This window comes from Martes martes (assembly GCF_963455335.1).
Source record: "Martes martes genome assembly, chromosome: 3".
In the NCBI taxonomy this organism is placed as follows: Eukaryota; Metazoa; Chordata; class Mammalia; order Carnivora; family Mustelidae; genus Martes; species Martes martes.
In genome coordinates this window covers 150311125-150335713 of record NC_137890.1, presented here as the reverse complement: position 1 = coordinate 150335713, position 24589 = coordinate 150311125, and the positions used below count along the sequence as shown (strand labels likewise).

The window sequence follows — 24589 nt, the reverse complement described above, 5'->3', positions numbered from 1 at the left end:
CCAGGCCGGGCCACCATCTTGGCTCGGGCTTCCTCCCACCCCCTGGTCACCCCCTCAGCCTGCCGTAAGTACCTCTCAGGATCTGTGCACCCAGCCGCACCCACAGCTGGGGCTGGAGGGCCCAGGCCACTGGATTCCAGGGCTGCGCCAGGGTGCCCCGCCCCCGTCCCACGGCACCTTCTGTCCCCCGCCCTTGTGAAAGTGGCCCCTCTCCCCAGCTGGCCCTCGGAGCCCGGGCTGTCATGTCTTCAGGGGCCTTCTGCACTGGGGCCTGTCGGGTCCAAAAAGCCTGACCCATGGCCAGGGAGGCCCGTCTCCGGGGAGGCCCAGAGGGCTTGGACGAAATGTGGACACCTTGAGGGATCTAAAATGTAAGGGCTCAGGTGTGGGCGGTGCTAGCATGGCTGGGGGGCGGGGCAGATGGCCGGGCATTGCGGCCACTGCCACGGGGCTCACCTTCTATCCTACTGAGTATTGTGTGAGCCCATTCCCCTGAAAAGGGTTTTTGGTTTTGTGCCATTTGATCCATTCCCGGCATTAGTCCCCACGACACTGGAAATCAGTGCTTCAGCCGAAAACGTCCTCGGGAGAGTCAGACAACTAGAGAGCAGCTAGGGGCTGTGCCGGCCAAGGCACAGGGTGGACCCCTCCCTCCCCTACCCTACCCAGCTGTGTGCAGCCCTCCGGGTCACTGTTGCCCCACCCCGTCCCCATGCTCTGCACCAGAGTGGCAGCCACACCGTCCTCAGTGGGTTCGTGGTGCTGCCAACTTCTTCGGGGTCTGCACTCACCTCAGCTCCGAGGCTCCATATCGCCCTTCAACCAGAGAGGGGCAGGTGGAGGAGGGTGTGAGCGTGGCCGCACCCAGAGGTGACATGGACGGGTCCCGGAGCAGGGTGACAGACATCTCGGAGAGCTGTGGAGGACAGCGAGCCTTTCGTGGGGCAGACAGGGTGTGGACGCCCCCACAGTGGCTAATTCCTGCATCTCGGCTCATGTTTTACCTCCATTTAGGGCACCCCCCACTCCAATGGCAGGCCAGCCTCCCTCAAACCTCTCCCAGCCCCACGAGGCCCTGGCCTGCCCTTCCCCGGGCTATGGGCTCTGTCTGGCCTCAAGAGGGACTTGTAACAGCCGCGCTCCAAGGAGGGAGCAGGGACCACAGCGGGGTCAGAGAAGGCTCTGCCGATGTGCAGTGTTGGAGCCCCGACTGTAGGATGGGCAGTCCAGAAGCCTCAGGGAGAGGTCTTTCCAGGCAGAGGGTGAGGCTAGTGCAAAGCAGGAAGGCCAGGCTGCAAGGGGGCCGTGCATGGTGGGCTCTGTGCCAGGGTGGGCGGGGCGGCATGAGTGGCCCTCTGGTAGGGGAAGACAGCTCCAGGGCTGGGGCCTGAGCACCCAGGACAGAGGCAGCTGAGGGCCAGGCTGGAGGCAGCAGGGAGGGTCCTGGGTGGGCCTGGCCCTGGTTCGCCCTGAAGGCCCCAGGGCTCCACGGACCCCACACACCAGGCCCTTGGTTAGGAGGTGTTCCTTCAGGCTGTGAGAGTATGTTTCTAAGAAAACCCTTATATTCTTCTCTGGACGGGGGTGAGAACTGTTCTTGGAGACGAAAGCCCTGCGGACAGCCCCTTGCTGCCTACCTTGCTCTCACTGGCGCTGACGCAGACGTGGCTATGGGTGTACTCTCTGTTGAAAGTGTGCGTGAGGAGGCGTAAACACTGTAACAAGAGCAAATGTCCAGTTGGGGGTGGTGCCCCGGACCTGGCTCGACCGCAGCATGGCCCCTGGATGCGGAGAACTGGCTGAAGGCCTGGACACAGTGGCTCCAGCCTCCAAGGTGATGGGTGAGCCAGGGAAGCCTCTGGGAGCAGGCCCCGGGCCCAGGGCAAAGATGGGGGGACAGCATTGTCCAGCCTAAGAGGTCTTCCCAGTGGCCCATCAAGCTGCCCAAAGAGCCAACTCTGGAGAGAGGGGGTGAGCTCCCCGTCAGCAAAGGTATTCAAGGAAGCAGATCACTGCTTGGGGGAGGAAGCTGTAAAAGGCTGCCAAATTCCAACATATGTGGAGTGAGGAGCAGGCAAGGGGCCTCTATGGACCCTCCGTGTCCCAGCTCCTGCCCTAATAGGACAAGGCTCAGTCCCCAGAGCCCTGCAGGGACCACAGTCAGGGCAGTGCTGCCTGAGCTACCTTGACAGCCAGCTCCCGCTGCCTCTCGTTGGGAGCCTCCACAGGGGACGGCCGGCCCTCAGCAGAGAGTGGGGAGGAGGGACTGGATGAGACGTGGGACCCGGAGTCCTCACTGGAGGCAGGGGATGGCGCCTCGGGGCCGGGTCTCTGGGTTGTCTCCAGCTTCTCCCGCAGCAGCAGGTAATGCCTGGTCTTCTCCACCTGCAGGAGGCGGGACATGGATCAACTGCTGCACCCCAGGGTCATGTGGACCCAAGAGCCCACCCACTGTCTCCCCACAGGCTGTGCTGCTGATGGGACTCGGCCCAGCCACCCGGCCACCCTCTGTTCAGCATCCGCATCCCCCGTGTCTGTGCTCACAGTTAGTGGAGGGACAGTCCACCCCTGCCACAGCACCCTCCCAGCACCCTGCTTCCCACATGCACCTGCGGCCTGGGCTGTCCATGCCCATGGCACACAAGCTCACCTCCTGCAGCAGGCTCAGCTTCTCCAGCTCCCACTGGTGGTCCAGGATGAGGCTGTCGCTCCGGGGCCGCCAGCCCGCCAGGTTCTCCTCACCCCGAACGTAGGCCACAGATGTATCCAGCACTCGCCTTCGCCGCCGCTGCATCCCTAGAAAGGGGACCCTGGGCTGGCCACATTCCCGCTCTGGCTCTAGGCCTTGGGCTTATGGGGACTTATCCACAGAGGGAGGCTGGTCCCCCTGGGAGCGCCTTGCCCACAGAAGTCATCCAGCCCTCAGTGCTGCCTCTCCCTTCACTGTCCTCTGGCCTCTTGGGACAACCCCACAAGTTCAAATGTGAGCACTTGAGTCTCAAAAGAGAGGGCCCCCAAAATGGCAACTTAGCTGAGGTGATCTGAGTGATCCCAGAGAATCCCAACTCCCTGACAAAGTGCCCCCACCCCTGTCAGAGAGAGCAGGGCAGAGGCCTACCTGGGCTGCCTGCATCGGCCACGTGGCACAGGCTGAGCTCATAGACGCCCGTCACACGGTTGCTGCGGGGAGCAGAGAGAGGACGTGTGGACACCAGGCCCATCAAGGGCCTGTCCAAAGCACACTGGGGACAAGTCGAACTGCATGCCCTGCTGGGTGGCCTTGCATGGGGTCCCTGGGCTGCAGCCCATATGGACTGGTTTGTTGGGGAGTCCACATCCCAGACCGCTCCAGGCCCCATTTTGTTGAGTGCACACTGCCAACCTTGTCGTGGAGGCAGGCCCAGCCGGCAGGCAGTATCCCATCCCCCCCGGGTGACCCCCGGATGCCTGGGTCATAGCCAGCCTGAGGCCACTATGTCCTGAACCCCACACTCCACCCTCCTGTCTGTGCCCTGGATGTCCTGCACACTGGGGCCCACAAGACAGCGTGGGAAGGAGGTGAGCACAGGAGGCCTAGCACCTGTGGTGGTCTCCGCTTCTGGGACAAAGCCCAAGCCCCCTCCTCACTGCCTTGGCGTTCCTGTCCATCACACCCATACCCCAGGAATGCAGGGACTGGTCAGAGGGCAAGAGGGGATGGCTGGTCCCAGGCCTGATATTCTAATCCCTTGGGTGCTGCCAGCCTCCAGGAGGCAAGAGGTTCTGTCCAGAGTGCCCTTTTCCCAACCCAACCCCCCATCCTGCTGGCATGATCCCCAAGGTCCCTTGGGAGGAGGTCTCCCAGCCATGGGGGTGGAGTTGGGCCCCAGGACCACCCACGAAAGGGTCCCAGGGCAGGGGAACGGTTGGGAAAGTGGCTGGTCTACCTTTTCATCTGGGATGGCCTGCAGCCGGCCAGTCACTCGAGCCTCTGCCGGGCACACCCAGCCGCTCCCCATGCAGAGTCCACACAGCAGCACCCCAGCCCCCGCCGCCCCCACTGTAGGCTCGCCTCTCCCAGCCACTCCCCGTGCAGCCCCCCACCCCCACTGCAGGCTCGCCTCTCCCAGCCGCTCCCCGTGCAGCCCCCCGCCACCCCCACTGCAGGCTCGCCTCTCCCAGCCGCTCCCTGTGCAACCCCCCACCGCTTCCACCGCAGGCTCACCTCTCCGAGGCCCGCAGGCTCCCACTGCCAAACAGGTTGCGGATGGAGCGTGAAGCAGGCAGCTTGGCGTCCCGAGAGTAGAAGACCATGCAGAAGTCCTTGGTGATGACCGCTGGCTGGGTGCAGTTCTCCATCTGCCATGGGGCACAGGGCAGTGGCTCAGGCACAGGAGCACCCCCAGAGGACCCAGGTACCAGACCCCCTCTAACTATCTTTGGGGGGCGCACAAGCCACCAGTCGGCAGCCTCAGACCTCCATGGTCCCCTGGCATGGCGCCAGACCCAGGAGGTCTCTGCTCCCCCCAGCTGACTCCTGGGAGAAAGCCAGGATCCCACCTCCCCAGGCTGCAGGTGGCTGGGTGTTGGTGCTGGGGACCCTGAGGATCCTAGACACAGGCCCCAGCCACCTGGCCATGGGATCAGGTGACATACTCCCGAAACGCCTGTGAGGGTCAAAGCAGATCCCAGCTCCGCACCCACATTCTCCTCTCCGTGACTTCCCCAGGCGCCGACAGGCTGCGTCTCATACAGCTGGCTCTTCTGTTTTCCCAAAGCTCAACAGCACTCCGACAAAGCCCGTGTGCACCGGGGCCTTACCGGGCCAGACTGGCAGTGTCTCCCCAACAAACCAGCATCCCAAGAGGCAGGCAAGTGGGTCCTCAAATCAGTTGGAGTTTCAGGCCCAGAGGGGAGGGGGTGCCTTTACCTCCCCCGAGCCTCCTTATTCCTCAGTAGTGCCCCCACCTGGCAATGCCCCTGCTCTTGGCCTCCCCCCTCCCGCCCCACCACCTCTGTGCTTCACAGGGAGGGTACAGCCCAAGACTCTGGGGGCACTCGTTTCCAGCCCACGTGGAGCCTGGAAGGAGCCATCCTGCAGCCCCAGGGCAAAGCCGCACCCTGCGATGAGCGGGAGGTGCCGTGGAAAATAAGGGAATTGAACAAGGACTTGACAAGTCCTCCAAGAAGACATAGGGGTATCTGGGTCTGTCCAGGGCCACTGAGCACCCTCCCTGCCCCTTGGCGAGCAGCTCCGGCTGGGGGGACGGCAGCTTCAGGAATCTCTCACCTCGATGTAAGCTGAGACAGTCATGTAGATCTTCTCTCGGTATGGGGTGACCCGGTTGAGCAGGAGAGAGTTGTGCATGGAGCTGTCCCACGCAGCCTCGAACTGGTAGAAAGTCCTGGAAGGAAGTGGAGACAAGGTAAAACATGGCGGCCCACAGGCTGGGCTTGTGGGCTGGGGACATGCAGATGAACAGACATAGACAGAGACGTGAGGGCTGCCACAGGGAGAGCAGCCCGGGCGGTGTGGAGAACAGGCTCCTCCTTACTCGGGCTGGAGGGGTTTTCCCCTGTGCATGGACAGGCGGGGCAGCCCACAGCGCTGGCGCTAAGGCAGGAATGGGAGTGGGGGCCAGAAAGGGCAGAGAAGGGAGGGAGGGAGGGAGGCACGTGGGCTGGGACATGGCAACAAAGGGGAAGAGAGGTAGTGAGAAGAGGGGAGGTGTAGGCAGACAGAGGGGTGAGAGATGGAGAGAGGGCAGAATGGGGACCGCCCCCTCCTGCCCTGTCTTAGTAAGGAGGGGTCAACCTGCCCGGGTTGGCCAAAACCCTGTGGCCCACCTCCTCCCCTTGGGGGAGGATGCTTGGCGTGGAAGCCTGGGTGGCCCATGGCAGATGGCATCGCCACACACCCCCCACAGCCAGGCTCCTCTCCATTTAGCACTGAGCAGGCAGTGGGCTCTTCCCCCATCCCCATCTCTAATCCCAGAAGAAAGTGAGCAGAGCAGACGCCCGTGGCCCAGAATGCCCTCTGAGGGCAGCATAAGCCGTCCCTAGGAGGCCAGGACATTAGTCTTCAGTGGCCTCCACTCTGGAGCAGGCTGTCCTTGTCAACTGCCCGATGGCAGAGCTCCTAGACTCTTATTTAGGCAGGGTGCCCGTCTGAGGATCCTCTGTGAGGCAGGAAATTTGCCTCAGTCCAGAGTGGGGCCACTCGGCAAGCCCCGGCCAGCACCACTCAGCACCCAGCCACGCCCCGTTTCCATCCAAGCATCCTCAAAGACACAGCTGAGACACAATTCAGCACAGACTACGGACAGACAGCGGCACACGCCCCAGCGCAGCCAGACGCCCCCCTGGAGAGCCTGGCCCGGCCTGGGAGTACAGACGGCCACCAGAAGGGGCAAGGCCACGCCAGCGTGCAGCCCGTGCCCGCGGCCTCCTGGCTCTCCAGGGCACACTCCAGGGGCATGAGGCGAAGCAGCGGGATGGGGCAGGGCCGCTGTCACACACACACACACACACACACACATCACCAAGACAACGATCCAGAGGAAGGGCCGTGAGGACAGCAGGGTGACCAGACTGGCGGAGAGCACGGGGAGAAAGGAAATTGAAAAGCAGAAGAGGACAGACCAAGCGAGTGCGGAAGAGAAAAGTGAGCTGTACCTAGTGTCATTTCCGAATGAAATGCTAAAGGTGGAGGCAGCCAGGACACACACGTACACACAGAAGAGATGGACACGTCAGAACGAGCCCCGTCACGTGGCCGGGTACAAGCTAACCCACAGTGAGCGGGGGAGTGCGCCATATCCGCCAGCTGCCCGGGCGGCTCACGGGGCAGCGTCTGGGGCCCTCTCCGACCCCCAGCCCCCGCATCTGCAGCCAGAGCTTTGAGTCTGTGCCCAGCAGGACCAGGCGGGTACCCATGGACCCGTGACCGACCCCTTTAGGGACTCCGTCCCAGGGGCCCCCAAGCGCCCTAGTCCCTGTGGGCCAGGCCCGCGGGGAGAGCCAGAGGTCCAATCCAGCCCAGACCGGACAAATGCCGTGGCACAGCTGTGTGACCTCTGGCTATCACCAGACACCTCTGTACACTGCTTCCTGGACCAACCACTGGAAGTTACCATCCCTGCCTCTTGGAGATGTCCTGTGGGTTGAAGCTTGTCCGAGGTGCTGAGGGCAGGGCCCAGATGGTACTATTCTTACTAATTCTTGTTACTAGTCCTCGAGCCTCCAAGAGGCCCTAACCACACACTGGGAAAGGCCAGCCTGAGGGCCCCCTACCCGGGGCGGCCAGCCAGCCCCAAACCCTCACTGCCATCCCCTCTGTCCACCTTCCTTAATGTCATTAAAGGATGCTGCTGGTTTCTGACCCACTGCCGGTGCTCTGAGGACCAGCAGGGCTCTCCTACATTGACGTGCACTCTCTATTTGTCCTTCGGGAAGAACTGGCCCTCCCAGGGCAGGCTCCTACTCAGACACCAAGAGCTGGACCCCCATCTCGTTGGGAGCCCCTCACCCTTGGGTGGGACACACCAACGGAACCAGAGCCAGCCCAGTGAGGGTGGCCAAAACCCTAGGGCCCAGTAGTGGCCCTCACCCCAGGACCAGATGGACTCTGCCACAACTGGCCGGGGCCGTAAGGAGAAACGAGCGCACCTCCACACGAGGCTCACTCACCAAGGCCCCTCGGAGATGCTCTTGGCCAAGAGGCCCTCAGTCAAGTTGGGATGTGGCTCTTGCTGAAACCCAAAACCTCGCTGAAAACCCGAACCTCTGGGTCTCGTGTGTTGAGGCGGGGCCCGGCAGTGGGTGGGGGCCCCCTTGGGCCCATGTACACAGCTGAAGAGGGCGCCTTCCACTATGCTGTTCACCAGGCGCCAAGATGGCTGGGGTCTGACCTGGCACAGCCATGACGCTGCCCACAGGCTGTTCTCAAAGCCCTGGTCAGCCTTCAACCCCAGGCAGCCCTCCTGCAGACCAGCCCCTGGCCTACAGCCGGCCATGCATCTGCACAGTCAGGGGGTTCAGACCCTGGAGCCCCAGACAGGAAGGGTCATCAGCAGCACTCCCGAGCTCCTGGGCCTCTGCAGAGGGAGGTCTCACTGGACACCAGCAGGAATGCTTGGGGCGGGGAGGGGTGGCCGAGAGCCAGCTTGCCTGTGTGGGACCTTCACAGCCCTGGAGTGTGCGGACCAGGGATCGCTGTCCCCCATCACCGAGACAGTCAGACGGAGTCAGGGCTACTACACCAGGACTCCCACTTGGGAGCAGACACAGGACTCTCGGGACCTCTCTGGGCATCAAGTCACCCCAGGAAGGGAGCACCCCTCCCTCTACCCCCAATGGACACCCAGCCAGTCCCGTAGATACACTCTCAGGAGAAATGTGCCGGCCAGACGAGGGGTCCCTGGGTCAGAAGCACTGTGGATTCCTAGACCCCACCCCAGACCCACTGAGGTGGAAACACGGGGACAGGGTCGCCTTGTGAGCAGAGCACCTGGGCTCACTCTGGCGCCTCACCACAGTCTTGGCCCCACCCTGCTGACCCTTCGGATCCAGACCCACGTCAGGCCGGGACCCGAGTGTCCCTGACCCAGGGAGGCCCTGCCCACAGCTCCCAGGCCTGAGCCCTTCTCCAGGACACCCAGCAGCAGGCAGGGCTCCACTTCCCCAAGGGCAGAGCCCTAGGAGTTCCCGCAGGACCCTCCCTCTGGAAGAAGAATGCCCACTCGCACAACTCTTTCTGCGGTGGACTGCAGGGTGCAGGACGGAGGCTCCCCTCCTCCTAGTCCCCTGCAGGAGCTGCCAGCCAACATCTCCCTCTGACCAGCAGGGGTGGGTGGGCAGGGGGTCTGGGTTGACGCCCCCAGCCACAGGGCTTGGGCAGCGGGGGGCCAGAAACAGGACCACCCCCAACTCATGTCCGGGACTTAGAGTTCAATCCTCAGACAAGTGAGGACCCACAGGGGGAAACCTGAAAACACGTTACAAAGTTCTGTTGACAAAGAATATGTCATAGGCTGTGAAATGTTTTTTCCGTGCTGATTCTTGCCCAGCAAGCTTCAGTGGCCGTCCCGGCCACCACAACAGTGGTGGGTGTTTCATGTCCCCTTGGAGGGTGACATGGGAGCCCCCGCGTTGGCCTGGACTGATGTAACGGACTGTGTGCCCACCGTATCCCCGAGGAGCTCAGGTGGGGCAGCAGCTGCCTGGGGCAGGCATAGGGTCATCCCCCGCCTCACCCACCCAACGGCGGCGCCTGGTTGTTCCTCACGGGATGCCAGCTGCACACAGCCCATTGATGCACCTTCCGACAACTGTGTGGTGACTCGTACCCAGCACTTGGGACGAGCATCACAGCCACGGTGGGTTAACGGGCAGGCAAGGGGGGCACGCTGATGCAAACAGGTTTGTGGAGAATCTGAAAATTAAACCCTGTGCTCAGTAGGACCCCACAGCTAAGAGCAGGGGAATGGGATTCTGCTGTGCCCACTGCAGCCCTGTGCATGGCTTAGCAGCCTCATGCACTGTGCAGCTGGAGAGTCCTCAGACCCGAAGGGAATGGAGAAGTAAGAGGATTGAGGGACTGAGGAGGTGAGGAGGTGAAGGGGTGAGGGAGTGAGGGAAGGAGCGGGTGGGAAGCAAAGGGGTGAGGGAATGAAGGGGGCAGGGGATGAAGCGGTGAAGTGGTGAAAGGATGGGGGTGAGGGGATAAAGGAATGAGGGGATGGGGGTGAGAGGTGGAAGCATGAAGGGACTGAGGGGATGAGGGAGTGAGGGGGTGGAGGGGTGAGGGGATAAGGGGTTAATGGGTGAGGGAATGAAAGGGGTAGGGGATGAAGGGGTGAAGGGGTGGGGATGGGGGTTAGGAAATGAGGGGATGAGGGAATGAAGTGTGAGTTCTGAGGGGATGAGGGAAGGAAGGGGTGAGATGAGTGGTTAGGGGTGAGGGGATAAGGGGGAAAAGGGGATGAAGGGTGAAGGGATAAAGGAATGGGGTGCAGGGATGAGGGGTGAAGAGGAGGGATGTGGGGTGAGGAGATCCGGGGATAAAAGGGTGAGGGGTCAGGAGGTGTGGGAATGAAGGGGTAAGGGGTAAGTGGCTAGGTAAGAGGATGAGCGGGTGAGGGGATGAGGGTGAGGGGCTAGGAGTGAGGGGCTAAGGGGATGAGGGATGAGGGGATAAGGGGTAAGGGGGTGAGGGGGTGAGGGAATGAGGGTAAGTGGTCAGAGGTGAGGGGTGAAGGACTGACAGGTGAGGGGATGAGGGGGAGAATGACCACGTGACCCACGTTTACACAGTTGTGTGGAAGCCTCCCAGCTAATAGATTTTCGTCATCTCATTTCTGCCACAGCAACTTCAAGCAGGGGTTAAATTATCCCCTTTCTGAGGGGGGAAGGAAAACGAGGTTCAGAAGTTTCTGCCACCTGTCCACACTCACATAGACAGCCAAGGGCACTGCCAGCCAAGGGCAAAACCAGGCTGCCCCAGTCCACACATCTAGGGCGAGACCCTCCCTGGACCACACCCCACTGTCCGCTCATTCCCAGGACCACCCCCACAGTGGCTCCTGCCCCACAGGGCTGGGCCCTGTGAAGGAGGCAGGGGCTCTGACCCCACTGCCCCTCATGCCCTGGACCTCCTCTTTCAGGCCAAGCCCACTGGGGCCGATGAGCCCTCATCTGGAACTGGGGGTCTGGACTCTGCTCAGGTGCAGGGGTGAGGGCCTCATGAAGTTGGGGGGCTGAAAAGGAAAATCAGTGCCCATTCCTTCCTTGGTACCTCCTCCTGGCTGTGCAGTATTGTCCCCACTTTACCCAGGAGCTTCCTGGAGGCATAAGTTGCAGGTATGGAGTTGGGGGGTCGAGGACCAATGAGCACCCCTCTATTCTACAGAGCTGGCTGTGCAAATGCAAACTTGAACAGAACATACACATCCCACCCCCCCACCCCCCCACCCCCGCCAAAAAATCACACCGAGGGGCCTGGAACCTTCTACTCATCAAGGAAACAGCTCTTGACGTGGGTCCTGTCCAACAGATGCGTCCGAGCAAGGGGCTCCGGGCCCAGAGCTTTCTGAGAGCAGGACGACCGCCTTGGCCGGCCCCGGACCCTACCGGGCCCCCTCCCTGCTCTGGGCCTGCACGTCTGTGCCCTCTGTTCAGAAGCAGCCACTGCCACATGTGTTCCCTTGACAGGGACCCCAGGGAGGGCGAGCAGCAGCCTCTGGAAACACGTGTCCACCACACAGATACACGTGTGCGCATGCTTTCGGGGTCACACCAGCAAGAGCCACAGCCCGTGGGGCCCAGGGCCCGTTCACAGTGACCCTCACAGCCGTGACTCAGACAGGCCTGTGGTGCCCCCCACCCCATCCTGGGGCTCCTCCCACAGAAGGAACAGGCACCCCCCCCCACCCCGCCCAGGCAGCTGAAAGGCTCACACATTTGCTGGAAGCCTTCTGAATGCTCACTTCATCTTTCAAAACAGCTGACCTGCAGGACCACCCTCACAGCGCTCTGACCACTATCCACGGGACCCAGAAGGACATGACCTTGACCCTCTGCTCAGAACAGACTCGAGTCTCACGGACGGTCTTGATTAGGGACTTTGAGGCTATCTGCCCCCAGGGCCTCACTGATCCTTGCACCCAGTGGGCCTGCTCAGGGACCTCACTCAAGTCGGGGAAGCAGCCCCCTGCCCAGGAGCCCCTGCCTCGGGGGGTTCGGACAGAGACCGGCTGGGCCCTTCACAACTTACTTTACTGCCCACCCCCTGCCATCCAGGGTGTGTGGCAGCCAAGGCCAAGAGCGCAGCTGGAGCCCCCAGCCCGGCCAGGTGAGGGGCTGATGCTCAGGGCTGGAAGGTGTGGAGCGTGGAGGTCCCTGGCAGGGCTGGTTCTCATCTGCCCTCCCGTCCTGGGCCCACCACAGCCCCTCTCTCCCTCTTTTCTCTTTCACCTTACAAGGGGTGGGGCTGGTGCTGGCCAGCCTGCATGCGGGGGCGCCTGCTCCGGCTCCGGCGGAGGCGGGGTCAGCACGGGGGCGGGCAAGGCTGGGGGCAGGAGCAGGAGGCCGGCCAGGGTCTCCGGAGGGGCAGGAAACTACTGAAGCAGCCAAAATCAAGAGGACGGGCAGAAGGAACTCAGCCAGGAGGGAGGGGTGGGGTGAGGAGAGGAAGCAACAAAGAAAATCAAAAAAGGATTCCAAGGAAATAAAACTAAAGAAGATGGAGAAACAGGAGGGAAAGGGGAGCAAGTGTAGAAGAAATCCAAAAAGCTGAAAATAAATGTCAGGGTGTGGGGCTGGGGAAGGAAAGAGGCCAAAATAAAACCAAGGGGCACAAATGATACCTAGGCATGTCCGAATCAAGAAACTGCCTGCAAAACACAAACAATTACAGGTTAGTGAGGCCGGCGGGGCAGGGCAGCGGGGCGGTGGGGCAGGGCTGCGGGGAGGCGGGACGGCAGGGCAGCGGAACAGCGGCAGCAAGGGGAGGGGCAGCGCAGAGAGAAGCTGTCCGTGGTGACAGGCCCAGTCTGAGCTGGGGAGGCCGAGAAGCACAGGGCCTTGGAGCGGGAGGAGGCTGAGGCCGTGGCAAAGCGGGTTGACAGCTCGCACCCCTCAGCCCAAGCCTCGGGGGTCTCTGAGCCTCAGCGCCTCTCAGGGGAGAAGGGCCCACTCCAGTGGCCCATTACAGGGCTCCGAGGACATCAGCCAGGGTCCAGGAAGAGAAAGGTCCCAGGAAAGGGGAACCTGCCGGCTTGGCCCAGCGAGCCTCCGAATGGCATCTGCCTGCGGCCCCCAGGTGGGGACAGTCCCCAAGATTTTCCTGGGGGAAGACTGGGGGGTCAGAGCAGTCCTGGGGCCGTACCATCATGGGCAGGAGCCAAGCCTGAGGCCAAAGCAGCTCTGGGCAAGGTCTATGGTCCCAGCCCACAGATGGGCCTTCCTCTACATTTGACCCAGGGCAGCCCTGACCTCAGACACAGGTCCGACTGTCCCCAGAGCTGCCTGTCAGCCAGCCTCACTTACCATGGTCCCCAGGGAGCAGAACCAAAGCTCTGTCAGTAATGGGGCCTCAGGCCTCTAGGAGCAAGGCTGGACCTGCTTAGCTAAGGCCCTGAGGTCCAGCCGGGAGCCAGAGCTCCCTTAACTACCGAGACTCAGCCTAGAGCTGAGGCTCGCAAGGGCCTCCCCAGCAGCTGGGCTGGAAGGACAGAGGGAAGCCTCAGAGACATGGTCCTCCATGTAGGGAGACCACATGGGGCAGGAGGCTTGGAAGGAAAATACTTAACCCTGCCCTCTTGGGTTTTGCTCCCCACTCCCTTTCTGACCCAAGAATCTCGAAGTTGCCAGGCCAAAGGAAGGGTCTGAGGCAGAGGGAATGCTGAGCTCACTCAGCAGGCAGAGCCCTCCAGGGCTGCCCTCTGCTCTGGGGTCCTAGCTCCCACATCAGTGCAGGCAGCCCTCATGGGATTGCATTCTCGTGGTCAGAGGAGCCCCCGAGCCAGCTTGCCCCACGGTGCCCCCCAGCTTCCCACTCTGCCAGGCAGGACCCCCAACCCACTCATCATAGCGACACCTCCCAGCGTTCTGCACCCCAGGACAAGAGTGCAGGTGACTTCCCTCGGGAAGGTTTCTGGGCAGGGCTGGAACCAGGGTCACAGCTGCCCCTCTGGGGGTCTCTGACTGCTGGCCCCCCCAGTTGCCTGCACGGGGGGATGCTTCCCTTACAGCCCACTCCCCAGGGTGTCCACAACAAAGCCAGGTTCCACTGGGGCTCAGGAGTCAGAAGGGCAGGACCTGACGCCCCAGGACATTTACCCTCATGGGTCCTAGCGTTCCTGGCAAGTGAAGAATCCCCGGTCCCCTCCAAGCACTCCCAGCCCTCAAAGACATTTTTTCCTGTACACACTGCCACAGGAACCCGTGAAGACAGCCAGAGCGCGAGCTCCCGGGGTCAGCTCTCAGCGTCTGCCTGCAGGCCAGGTCTGCCCATGGGAGAGCCATCTGGGATGCTGGAACATTCTCGTCATTTCCCCAAGCCCCTAGAGAGCGGCATCTCAGACACAGCCAAGCCCACATCCCCACCAAGAGGACAGGTCTCGACAGCTACGAGCTACCCACCCCCCCGTCAGTCCCTAGATGCCACCCCTCACACCCCCAGCCAAGCCCAGCAAGGCTGGTGTTTTGGAGGTGAACGAGTGCATCCCCGGGGCTCTGGCACACCCCACCTGCCCCCCTCACATACAGGGGGAGCTGGGGCTGCCCTGGCTGCCAGGTCTTGGCCATTAACCGCAAGCTGGGAAAGGAGCAGCCCAGTGACAAGGAGCAGGTGCCAAGCCGTGCCCGGAGGCTGAACCACTGACCTGTGCACCCTGGAACGGCCACCGGAACCCCCAGCCCGAGGCCCAGACCACCCACAGCAGTGTGGCGGGGGGTGTTCGGGCCTGCTTGTCTGCCCAGCATCCCCGGTGTCCCCCCTCACCCCCTGAAACTCCTGAGGACAGAACCCAGCTCAGCCATCCTCAACACCCACTGCCCCTCTGCCAGGTGACCAAATGAACAGGCTGGACGAATGTGTGAGCTGTGATGGGACAACGTGCAGACACACACACCAAGGGACTCGGAGGCCAAGCCTCCCCTCCCGGCACCCGTTCTGCAGGTGTCAGAAAGGAAGGCCCAAAAGTTCTGTGGCTGGACAGGCCCAAGACCTCACACAGGCAGGTCCACTGCAGTTGTGGCGGGCTGAGGACACACCCCAGGTCTGACCTGGACCCTGTCTCCAGGGAGCTGGGAACAGAACCCACTGTTGCCCTGAGGGCACTCACCGGTCATCCTGGGCCGGGTGGATATAATCAGAGGACAGGATGTTGAGAGACAAGATGTTGGGGTCGATCAGGGATTCATCAGTTTCTGGTGTGTTTCGGATTCGACCTACAGGAAAGGCCACAGTACAGTCACCTCCCAGGAGGACAGGTGAATGCTGGGTCCCTGCCTGGACCGGCACTCCAGTACCTTGAGGCCACGTCAGGGAACCGACTCCCCATGGGCCCACAGGAGCACCAGACAGCGAGGCCACGGCAGCGTCCCTGCCAATCCCAGGCGCCGGCACTGAGCGTACCACCCTACCCTCCGTCCTCCTGCAATCTCAGTTTCTAGTTTATCAGCCATAAATAACTCTGTCTCTCAATGTCGGTCTCTCTCGCACCCAACTGATAGGTTCTAACCACTCAGCCTAGAATGCACAGGCCCTTGTTGGGAAAGGAAATCTTAGCAAGATAAGAAAATATGTTCCTTCTTCTCTTTATACTAGAAGGAAGGGAGAATGAAGGAGGGAAGGAAGAAAGAGGAAAGGAAGGGAAGGAGAGAATGAAGGAAAGAGGGAAGGAAGGAAGGGAGGGAGGGAGGGATGGATGAATGGATGGATGGAAGGAAAGGAAAGGGAAGGAGGGAAGGAAGGACCATCTGGGTTGTTAATCTCTCTGCAGGACACACTTCCTGCTGAGCCCCCTAAGACGCCCCCTGGGATGGCGGTCCTGTCTGGGGAAGGCGCCACGATGGCTGTGTCAAGAATCCTGCTGGTGGCTTTGTGTGTCGTTTCTTGCCCGAGTAGTGTTAGATACCAGAATACTCCGCTTCTTCAAGGAAGAAACAGACACTGAATTTTCTCCATTAAGCCATGCAGGAAGACTGGCCTTCTGTCCCCTGTACGCATGGGTGAGGCGGAGCCCAGGCCTTGGCCAGGAGTCTGTGGCCATGTATGCTGGAGTTGCCTGCCCCACCTCCTGGAATCTCCTTGCAGCATTTGGGTTCTGGGAGGAGGCAGGTGTGGGGTCCCCCAAAAGTGCTCCCAGGGTGTGTCCCGCATAGTGGGAGGTGGAGTGCCCTGTGGCTTGGCTGGAGCCAAAAAGCTCGTTCCAGGGCTGGCCCCCGACCTCCTCGGCCCCTAGGGCACGACCTCAGCAGCTCTCTGCCCATTTGTGTGGTCAGGCGCCCACTGGCAAGCGTGATGCCTGGGGGCCCCTGTCAGGCAGAGACGCCCCTTCCCAGGTCTGTCTCGTTTAGGAGGCCCAGAGAGACAGCGCCCAGAGCCCACGACCCGGGGCCTTGGTGTTCACGGTTTTCCCCCCTCCTCTCAGCAGCACCCCTCCTCTGCCTGCACATGGGGCGAGCCCTCCCATCTGCACGAGGCCTGGGCACCGGCGGGGTATGTGCTGCATCTCATTCTTTAGGTTGATTCCCTAAACTTGCCCTAAACATCTCAAAGGAGGATTTACTAGCTCTCTCCAGCCTTTTAGGATTTGTGTGAACACAGATACCAAATGGCTAAAATAAAAGCATTTGTCTTGGGCCCCCAGAAGCTCACAGTCCTGCACCTTGGGGCCCAGCATATGGCTTCTGGCAGTGGCATCCCTGCGACCGCGCCCTCAGGGCCCCCCATGAGACCCAGGACAGCACCCTCCAGCGGCAGCCCTCCTGACCACAGAAAGGCCCAGGAAGGGGCTTCTGGAGGGACCCATCAGCTCCAGGGGAGGGGAAGGACGGACAATCGTCTGAGCCCTTGAAGGGAAACTGGAAAACAAACTCTTCACAGCTTGGCAAAAGAAACTTTTCCAACAGACCAAAGAGCTCAGAGTGTGACGTCCTTGAAGGAAAATGTCCGAGGTCCGTGGCAACCACTGTGAGTTGAACTGTGTGTCCTCTCCCTGTGTGTCCCCCACCACCACCACAAAGGATGCGTTGTGCTGACCCCCAGGACCTGAGAACATGACATTATTTGGAGCCAAGGTCTTGGCGGATGTACTTAGCTGAGCCGTGGTCACACTGGAGGGGGTGAGCCGTGATCCAGGTCCTCCCAAGAACAGGCCACCTGACGGGTCCCTAAGCCGAGGAGGGCCAGGCAGTCCCCACACCACTGACAACAGGAAGAGGCAAGGACCGGCGCCCCTCTACAGGCTTCAGAGGGTGCGTGCCCTCAGCCTCATGCCTGCAGGTCTGTGGGAGGGCCTAGCTCTGCCATCTGCACCAGCGTGGCTGACCGCAGGGGACTCCACAGAAATGGGGCAAAATCACCCTGGCCTGAGCTTTCCTCTCTAGGGGAGGGACTGAGGCACAGAGAGGTTCAGCAACTTGGCCAAAGTCACACAGCCTCGGGGCAGAGCTGTGGTTAGAGCTCAGGCATCTGGCCTGGACAGGGGTCTTCTTGCCAACCCAGCCCCAGCCCCTAAGGCAGCCCACACCCATCTCACTCACCCACGACCAGCTCTCGAACTTCCTTCCAGCGGATGTGGCTGCCTGTCTCATGCAGCAGGGTCACGGTAATCCGTCTCTGGATGCCCTGCCCAGTGCCAGGAGAGAGGACATGCTCAGATGGCCTGGGGCCCCCAGGGCGGGGAGCACAGGCGGGCAGGGGCAGGGAGCACCTCGCACCTGGTGAAGCAGGAAGGTCCCCATGCATGGCATCCCGCCACGGTGGTCCACGACTGCAGGAATATAACTGCAAAAGAGAGATGCGTGAGGCAAACCCCCCACCCCCCCACACTCCCCCACACATACCCTTGCTCCCGGAGGAGCTGAAGGGTGGGAACAGGAAAAGCAGCTCCCGCCTCTGGCCGAGAAGAGGAGGTCCAGTCCAGGAAGGACAGAGTCAGCCAGGCAAGGACAGCCACGCACACCAGCCCGAGGCTATGGCCCAGGCAGCCTGGCCATAGCCGGTGAGGGTACTCACTCGCCATTGGCCTCCAGCTCGCAGATCTCAAAGTAGACCAGGAGGTCATACTTGCAGTGACAGGGCCCGGGGCAGGGCCGCGCCAGCGTGCTGAGCTTGGTGGCAGGCACTGGGGGGTGACAGGAGAGAGGCACCACGGGTGGGAAACCTGGCCTGCCATGTCCCGGCGAGGTGCGGGGACGCATCGGGGCAGCACGAGCCCCTCGCTCCCCCAGGGGTGGACGCAGGAGAGCCCTGGGTACCTGGCTTGGACAGCGGCATGACCCTCGGGAAGTGGCGGCGTGAGGGCCTCAGGGGGCTGTGGAGAGAGAGGCGCCGGGGTGAAGCAGCTGTGGGCAGGTCTCCAGGCCCCCAAGTCAGAGCTGGAGCCAAGGGCAGGAGTGGCAGCAGGAGCTCAAAGCGCTGCCTGCTCCAGGCCCCCGTCTGCCTCCCTGCCTCCCAGGTCCCAGGAAAGGCCCCAGGCTCAGGCCTTCACCAGCCTGGATGGGGGAGGAGGCCTGTGGGGACCCCAGACCGAGCCCGTGAGAACTGGGCGAGATTGGACTCTGGTTCTCCGTTCAGGGCTTCCAGGACAGAGCCTCCCTCAGCACCCCAAGGACAGATGAGCCTTGTGGGGCCAGATGCCTGGGAACCAGCACCCCTCACGGCCTTTCTCTTTCTCCAACACTCTGGACCCCCTGCATAGCTCCGGGTCCCACAGGACAGCAGAGAGGGCAATGGGAGTGGCAAGAGGCTCCCCTAGCCCCAGAAGCCTGTCTGCAGTTCTCCCCGCACCAGGTGGGGGGTGGGAACAGCAGAAGGGACACCTGGCCCACCCACAGAGCCCAGGGGAGGTCACAGGAGATGAGGGAGATGGAAGGATGTTCCCTCATGCTGTCTGGGGTCCAGTGACTCCAGGAGCCCGGAATAGCTGGGCCCGGGGTGGCTTTCTCTGCAGGCGACAGGAGTGGTCGGCCTCATGCGCCTCCCTGGCCATTCCCCCACCCAGCCCCTGCTTCTCTGGCCCCAATACACAGCCCACAGCCGTGAGGGCAAGGTCTAGACAGCAGTCCTCTTTAAGAACCTCGCTGCTCAGTCCTGGAGGGACGTCTCTCATTTCCCCTGGATCCTGCTGACCTTGGGTGACCAGCTGCCCTGTCGATGGGGAAGGTGGGCATCGGGAGGCCTGCCTGGGTCAGGGCAGCTTCACTGGTAAGGAGGGGAGAGGGCCTGCACCCTTGAGAAGGGCCCTCCGACCCACCCCAACCAGGGGTGCTGACCTGAGCACGTCCTTGCAGAGGGGTGGGAACGGGTGCTGCTGGTAGTGACCAAAGACCTCGAACACGATGGGCTGGCTCTTGATGTACTCGATGAAGGACTTGGTCACCTCCACCGCGATCTGGCAGGTGAGGAGGGCAGGTGGGAGGGTGAGGCCATGCCACAGGGGAGGGGAAGGAGGGTCGCAGAAGTTAATAGCTCGGCCTCCCTGGAGAGCCAGACGGGAGACCCTGGCTGGGCCCGACCTCTGCCCACAAGGGGGTGATGCTCCTCCCTCGTCCTTCCAGCCCTGCCAAAGGCCAACCTCCCCAGAGTGCCCTTTCAGAACACGGAGCTCAAGAGGGGACAGAGGGCAGAGGGCACCTCTGTGGCCTGCAGGAACCCTTCCTGGGCCCTTGCCTGCTCATCCAGGGGTATGGGTTAAATTGTATTCCCCCCACCCCCATTCCTATGTTGCAGTTCTGACGCCCAGATCTGTATTCAGAGATAGGATCTTTGTAGAGGTAATCCCAAGTTAGAACAAGGGCACTGGGGGGCCCTAAGCCAATGCAGCTGTGTCCTCATGGAAAGGGTATATCAGGACACACAGACAGACACAAAGGCATGACCACGGGAGGACAGGGAGAAGAGGGCGTCTGCCTGCCCAGCAGAGACCTGGCACAGAGTCTCCCTCACGGTCTCCACAGAACGACCCTACCCAGGCTTTGATCTCAGGCTTCCGGCCTCCCGCGTGGAGGCGCCGTGGCTTTGTTAAGTTTGCCCAGTAAATGGGCTCTGTTCAGGGCGCCCAGGAAATGAGCCCACCAAGTGTGCACACCTTCACGCCTGACTTTGCTTCCCTGGCTGAGAACCCGAGGCTCAGGACGGGCTGGTCTGGGGGGCCCTTCCGAGTGTGGGCCCGGGACCACTTGGGCCACACACCCACAAGCTGTACTGGCCACGGTCCGTTTCACACTCCTCGGCGGGCATGTGAGGCCTCACCCCTTGATGGCCACCATTATGGCCAGGTGATGGCCAGCGGCCGGCGAGCCCTGTTCTCTGGCCTCACGGAGCGACTCCACTCAGAAGCCCCTGCTCTCCTGACTGCCAGGCTGGGGACACGTCCTGCCTAGGACTTCCCTGACCTCTCCAGACTGTGCCCAAGCACCCCGGGGCCCTCTGTGTGCTCTGTCTCTCTGCTTCTTCCCCACACCAGCCAGCGTCACGCTGGGTACCCTAGACACCTCGTGTTCATACCTGCCCAAGGGGTCCCCAGCCCCAGGCTTAAGCCCACTGAGGCCCCCACTGCCCAGTGACAGCACATGCCCCCGCCTGGCACCTGAGTCCCTGTGCCCTCACACCCGGGCCCTGTCCAGCTCATGACCAGGACAAGGTATGACGCACAGTGACTGCTGCCGGGCTCAGCTTTGGGTCAGCTGCGGTGGAGGGGAGAGGGGGCCCTCAGGACGTACGTTTTGGACATGGTAGAAGCCAAGTGGGGGGCCCCTCCCTGTGTTCTTGAGGGGCTCTGTGGAGAAGGCCTCATCGTGGCGATGGATGAAGCTGTAAAAGGAGAGGAGACGCTGGCTAGGCACAGGGCCCACGGGGTGGGGACCTGCAGCAGGCACGGGGCATGGGGCTCACTTGAACTGGCAGAAGATGTCGGCGTATTCAGCAGAGATGCTGGACGCCTGCAGGACGGTCACACGGAAGGTGAAGGTGTTGCCCAGGCGCAGATGGTCCAGGGCGGTGTCCAGTGGCCCGTCCAGGGGGGCCTTCTCGGGGCTGTCCAGGAGGAGGCCTTCTGGAGACACGGCTGTGTGGGGCGGAGGGCAGAGCGATGTGGCGGGACCTCCGCAGGGCTTAAAGCCCGGGATCCGGCGAGGAGCCCACACGGCTGCTGTCCCGGGAACGTCCTACGGCCTCCCTGGGGAACCCTGGCAGTGGGGGCTGAGTCAAGAGGCGGTGGGCCCTCTGGACCATGGTGGGTGGGGTGGCCTCCTACCTGAGCAGGTGTTATTGTTGACCTCGTCGGCCGAGGGCCCGGCATCCGCACCCTGGCCCTGACCTTCCACAATGCGCAGCTCTTCCTGGGAGGTCCCTGAGCGGGACATCCCCACCACTGGGCAGGATTCAGACTGGAACTGGGTGGGTTGGGGGCGAGAGTCAGAGGGAACCAGCTCAGGGTGAGGCCACGACAGCTCACTGAGGACCCCAGAGCCAGGCCAGGGCCTTCGCAGACCTGTGATCTAAACCTGCCCCTGCCTAGATGGGTGCCCACCTCCCTCAGCCTCAGTTTGTGTCGGCTGCAGAGGGGAAGGTCGGGAATGGTTCAGGTGGAGTGCCGGGCAGCTGGTGGGGATGGGTTGGGAAAAAACCTTAAGATGGAGAGGGGAAGAGCCTCCTGTGAGTGAAGCCCAGTCTGGGGGCGCCAGGCAGGACCCTCCCCTCCTCTACTCTGGGCCTGAGAGCAGAACGGGGAGCACAGCCAGAAAGCACCGTCTTCTTTGAGTGAGGACCCGGCAGGGGGCAGTTCCTGTCCTTTGGCGCCAGAGCAGGGCCAGCCTAGGACTGTGTGGAGGGGCCGCTCTAGCTCTTGCTGCAGTGTCAGGGGAGGGCAAAGATGGAAACAGTGTCCGGGACAGCAAGCCGGGTCAGGGCGGGTCAATGGGGGCATCTTGGCGTGTGGTGGCCCATATAGCCAAAGGCCGGTGGGGAAAGCAGGCACAGACCCAGGGGAGGCCAAGGTGAGGAGACAGACGGACCCCATGGGCCAGGACAAGTCAGACAGCAAGAGAGGCCCCGAGGCCGGGGCCTGGGAAGAGAGAAACCAGGCTGAGGAGGACCCAGGGCCTGCCAGGCAGGTCCTGAGCAGTGCAGGCATGCCTGGGCCTTCGGGGGTCAGGCAGAAAGAGGGTCATTGGTGTTGGAAGGCCAGGCCAACCTTTGCGCCTACCTTTTCAAAGTGCTGGTCGTCAAAGGAGATTCTGGCCGTCCCTGACTGCCGGACGCCAGAGCCATAGTCAGGGGCCTCCTCGTCAGCTGCAATGGGAACCGAGTGCACGGTCAGGGCCCTGCTGGTCCCCAGGAGGGCTTGGCAAAGTCAGTCAGAGCCACCAGGCAGGGGCAAGGCATAGGAACTGGGACGGGCTCTGACCCAGGACGGGGGTCACCCAGTGCTGCCAACCACGGTTCCAGAAAACCCAGGGTGCCATCCCGGGCACATGCCCGCCAGCCTGTGTGCCTCCGGGCCCAAGAGGGAGCCGCCTCCTCAGCACGGCCGACCCTGTTGGGGCTATAGACTCCACATTCTCAAAACCAAGCTATGACCCCCGCCCCTCTACTGAGTCCCGGCCGCCACCACCCACTGCAGACTTAGATGCTCCAGCTGAGCCCACACCACGGGGCCCTCCTGGCTTCACCCCCAGAATCACAACTGTCCCTCTGCCACCACCCTTACAGGCCCGCACTGTCCTCCATCTGGGCCCTCAAGAGCCCCCACGCACCCCTCACTCAGCTCCCATACCTGCTCTCCACATGCCCCCCACTCCCCTCCCTTCACAGAGTCCTGGATTTCCCATTGTTTCCCAGCCCTTGTCCTGCTGCCCCAGGGACACCTGGCTTCCATCCCCTCCCCAACCCCGACTCCAGCCACTCTGGCTAAACCCCACCCTGGGAGGCCTCTCGGACCCTCCAGGGGCTCCAACCTCCTCTTCTGGGGCCTCCAGTGGGGGACAAGTCCTGCTGTGCTCTCAACCCCAGCTGCCCAGGGGCCCTGGGCTGGTCTAGGACCTGAGCACAGCAGAGCTTGGCGTTCGAGGGTCCAAAAAGCAGACCCTCGCAGGCCAGGCAGGACTTCTGTGAGCACTGGAGCTTTTTGAAGTTGCTGCTTGTCCTCCATAGCGTTAGACAGGGAGAGTCCCGTGTGTCCAAACAGACAGCACCGGCCCATAAAGCAGGCTGCTCTGTGAGACCAACTTCACTGGGGCTCAGCCTGGTTGCAGAGGGCTAAGAGCCAAGGGGCAGAGCCCCCCCAGGATTATAGGGACAGGGTTCCCTGTGAGGAATGAGGGTGGCCCTGGATGTCCTGAGTATCCCTGTTTCTGTCCTCCCCCTACTCAGGGTCCCAGAGGTCTTGGCAAGGCAGTGACATGACTGGGACACACTGTGAAGAGCACCTGGAAACTGTGGGCCAGTGAGAATTTGGCAAAAGGGTCCCAAAAGTACAACCAGAGCCCCCTTTAGTGGCTGGGTCATCCAGGTGGGGATGGGTGGCACGGGACTGTGCAGGTGGGGGGCTCATGCTCTGAGCGGCCCGGCCCCATCTTGTCCTGGAGACGCTTTGCCATCGGACTCCCCAGGGCATCCAGGCTGCCAAGGCCATGGGGAGGGGGCAGAGCAAGGCCACAGGGCGAGACCACGGGGGGTGGACCGAGGGGCCCGAGGGCCACGAAGACCGTAAAGGCCGTTAGAGAGTGAGCACAGGCCCTCGGCCTGCGGCTTCTACTCAGATAAGCGTGTTCACAGCTATGTTCTAGAATGGTCTTTCAATACATCTGTTGGGTGGGAAGCTTCCCGTGGGATGGCACTTACAGGGAAGCACACCCAGGCTCAAAGGCATTCACTCTGTGGCTCGGGGTCCTGGGATCCTGCCAGGCGGGGAGGGCTCAGCAGCAGGAGGTACCTGCCTCTGCAGCCAGGAGATTTGGCCTGCAGCCTACTGTGGAGGGTCCATGGCCTCTGGGCGGAAAGGCCAGCTCCCGAGAGGCCAAGGGGTCTGAAGGACGGACCCAGTGGGGAGCCTGGAAAGAGGCTCTGAGAGCTGCTGCTGTGGAGGTGGCAGTGGTCCAGGGTCTGCACGCCTGTGCTGGGCTCAGACACTGCAGGGAGCTAGGACAGAGCAGCACTCTGCCCCACGCTGAGGCCTGGGTCCACCTGGGGCTACCCGATGGGAGAGAGGGGGCCCCTGAGGTACAGCGGGGTCAGCCTGCACAGTATCAGCACCCCGCCCCTGACCTGTCAGACCTGACCCAGGAGAGTCCGAAAGGACGGAACCTGGAGCTGGGCAGCAGGAGCTGATCCCGGAGGTCCTCCTGGGCACCGGCAGCCTGCATGCTAGCCGGGGGGCAGGACAAACAGAGGAGGCCAGCGGCATGCTGGCCACGGTGTGGTGCCCACGGGGACCTCCCACCCAGGGCTGCCCCACACGCACCTGAGGTGGCCTGGACGGCCACGCGAAGGAAGCCCTTCACCTCTCCCTTCTCACTGACGACGGCCACACGGTGCACCAGGGGCACGGGGTACAGCAAGTTGCTCAGGTACACGAAGGCCCTGGGGGAGCAGAGGCCAAGGTCAGGGCCTTCCCGGTGTGGGCTGGGAGCAGCGCTGGCGGCAGCACGGCCCGGGCTCACGACACAACACGGCGAAGCAGAGCGAGGAGCCAAGCAGCCAGGGCAACGGGCAGGCAGGGCAGGCGGGGGCTGTGCTGGGTGGGGTGAGGCAGGGGGGCAGTCCGAGGGCTGCGCAGGAGACAGGAGGAGGCACAGGGACAGAGGAGGAGGAGGGCGTGCGCGGGGCAGGCAGAGAGGAAGTGCGAGTGGGGCTGGCACAGGGCTGAGCCCGCAGGGC

The 24589-nt window shown here is 62.3% G+C and overlaps 1 protein-coding gene across 17 annotated transcripts in view; it reads right to left on the bottom strand.

The window, feature by feature from the left end:
* Nucleotides 1-24589, bottom strand: part of KIF1A (kinesin family member 1A) — a 70063-nt gene that overhangs the window by 5742 nt on the left and 39732 nt on the right. For 8 of the 17 annotated variants that reach the window (XM_080799613.1, XM_080799628.1, XM_080799622.1 and 5 more), the window contains 18 exons: nt 24174-24292; nt 21918-22003; nt 20967-21105; nt 20606-20777; nt 20434-20524; nt 18985-19103; nt 17968-18023; nt 17726-17834; nt 17428-17494; nt 17251-17335; nt 14826-14931; nt 5270-5384; nt 4205-4338; nt 3119-3180; nt 2651-2796; nt 2185-2385; nt 1638-1715; nt 792-916 (listed from right to left, as the gene is read on the bottom strand). In XM_080799613.1, coding sequence (XP_080655739.1) covers nt 792-916; nt 1638-1715; nt 2185-2385; nt 2651-2796; nt 3119-3180; nt 4205-4338; nt 5270-5384; nt 14826-14931; nt 17251-17335; nt 17428-17494; nt 17726-17834; nt 17968-18023; nt 18985-19103; nt 20434-20524; nt 20606-20777; nt 20967-21105; nt 21918-22003; nt 24174-24292 — 2010 coding nt within the window. Of the gene's footprint in view, nt 1-791; nt 917-1637; nt 1716-2184; nt 2386-2650; nt 2797-3118; nt 3181-4204; nt 4339-5269; nt 5385-6654; nt 6679-12344; nt 12372-14825; nt 14932-17250; nt 17336-17427; nt 17495-17725; nt 17835-17967; nt 18024-18984; nt 19104-20433; nt 20525-20605; nt 20778-20966; nt 21106-21917; nt 22004-24173; nt 24293-24589 lie in introns of all 17 variants that reach the window. The other 9 variants (XM_080799626.1, XM_080799615.1, XM_080799629.1 and 6 more) reach the window with 2 other exon arrangements.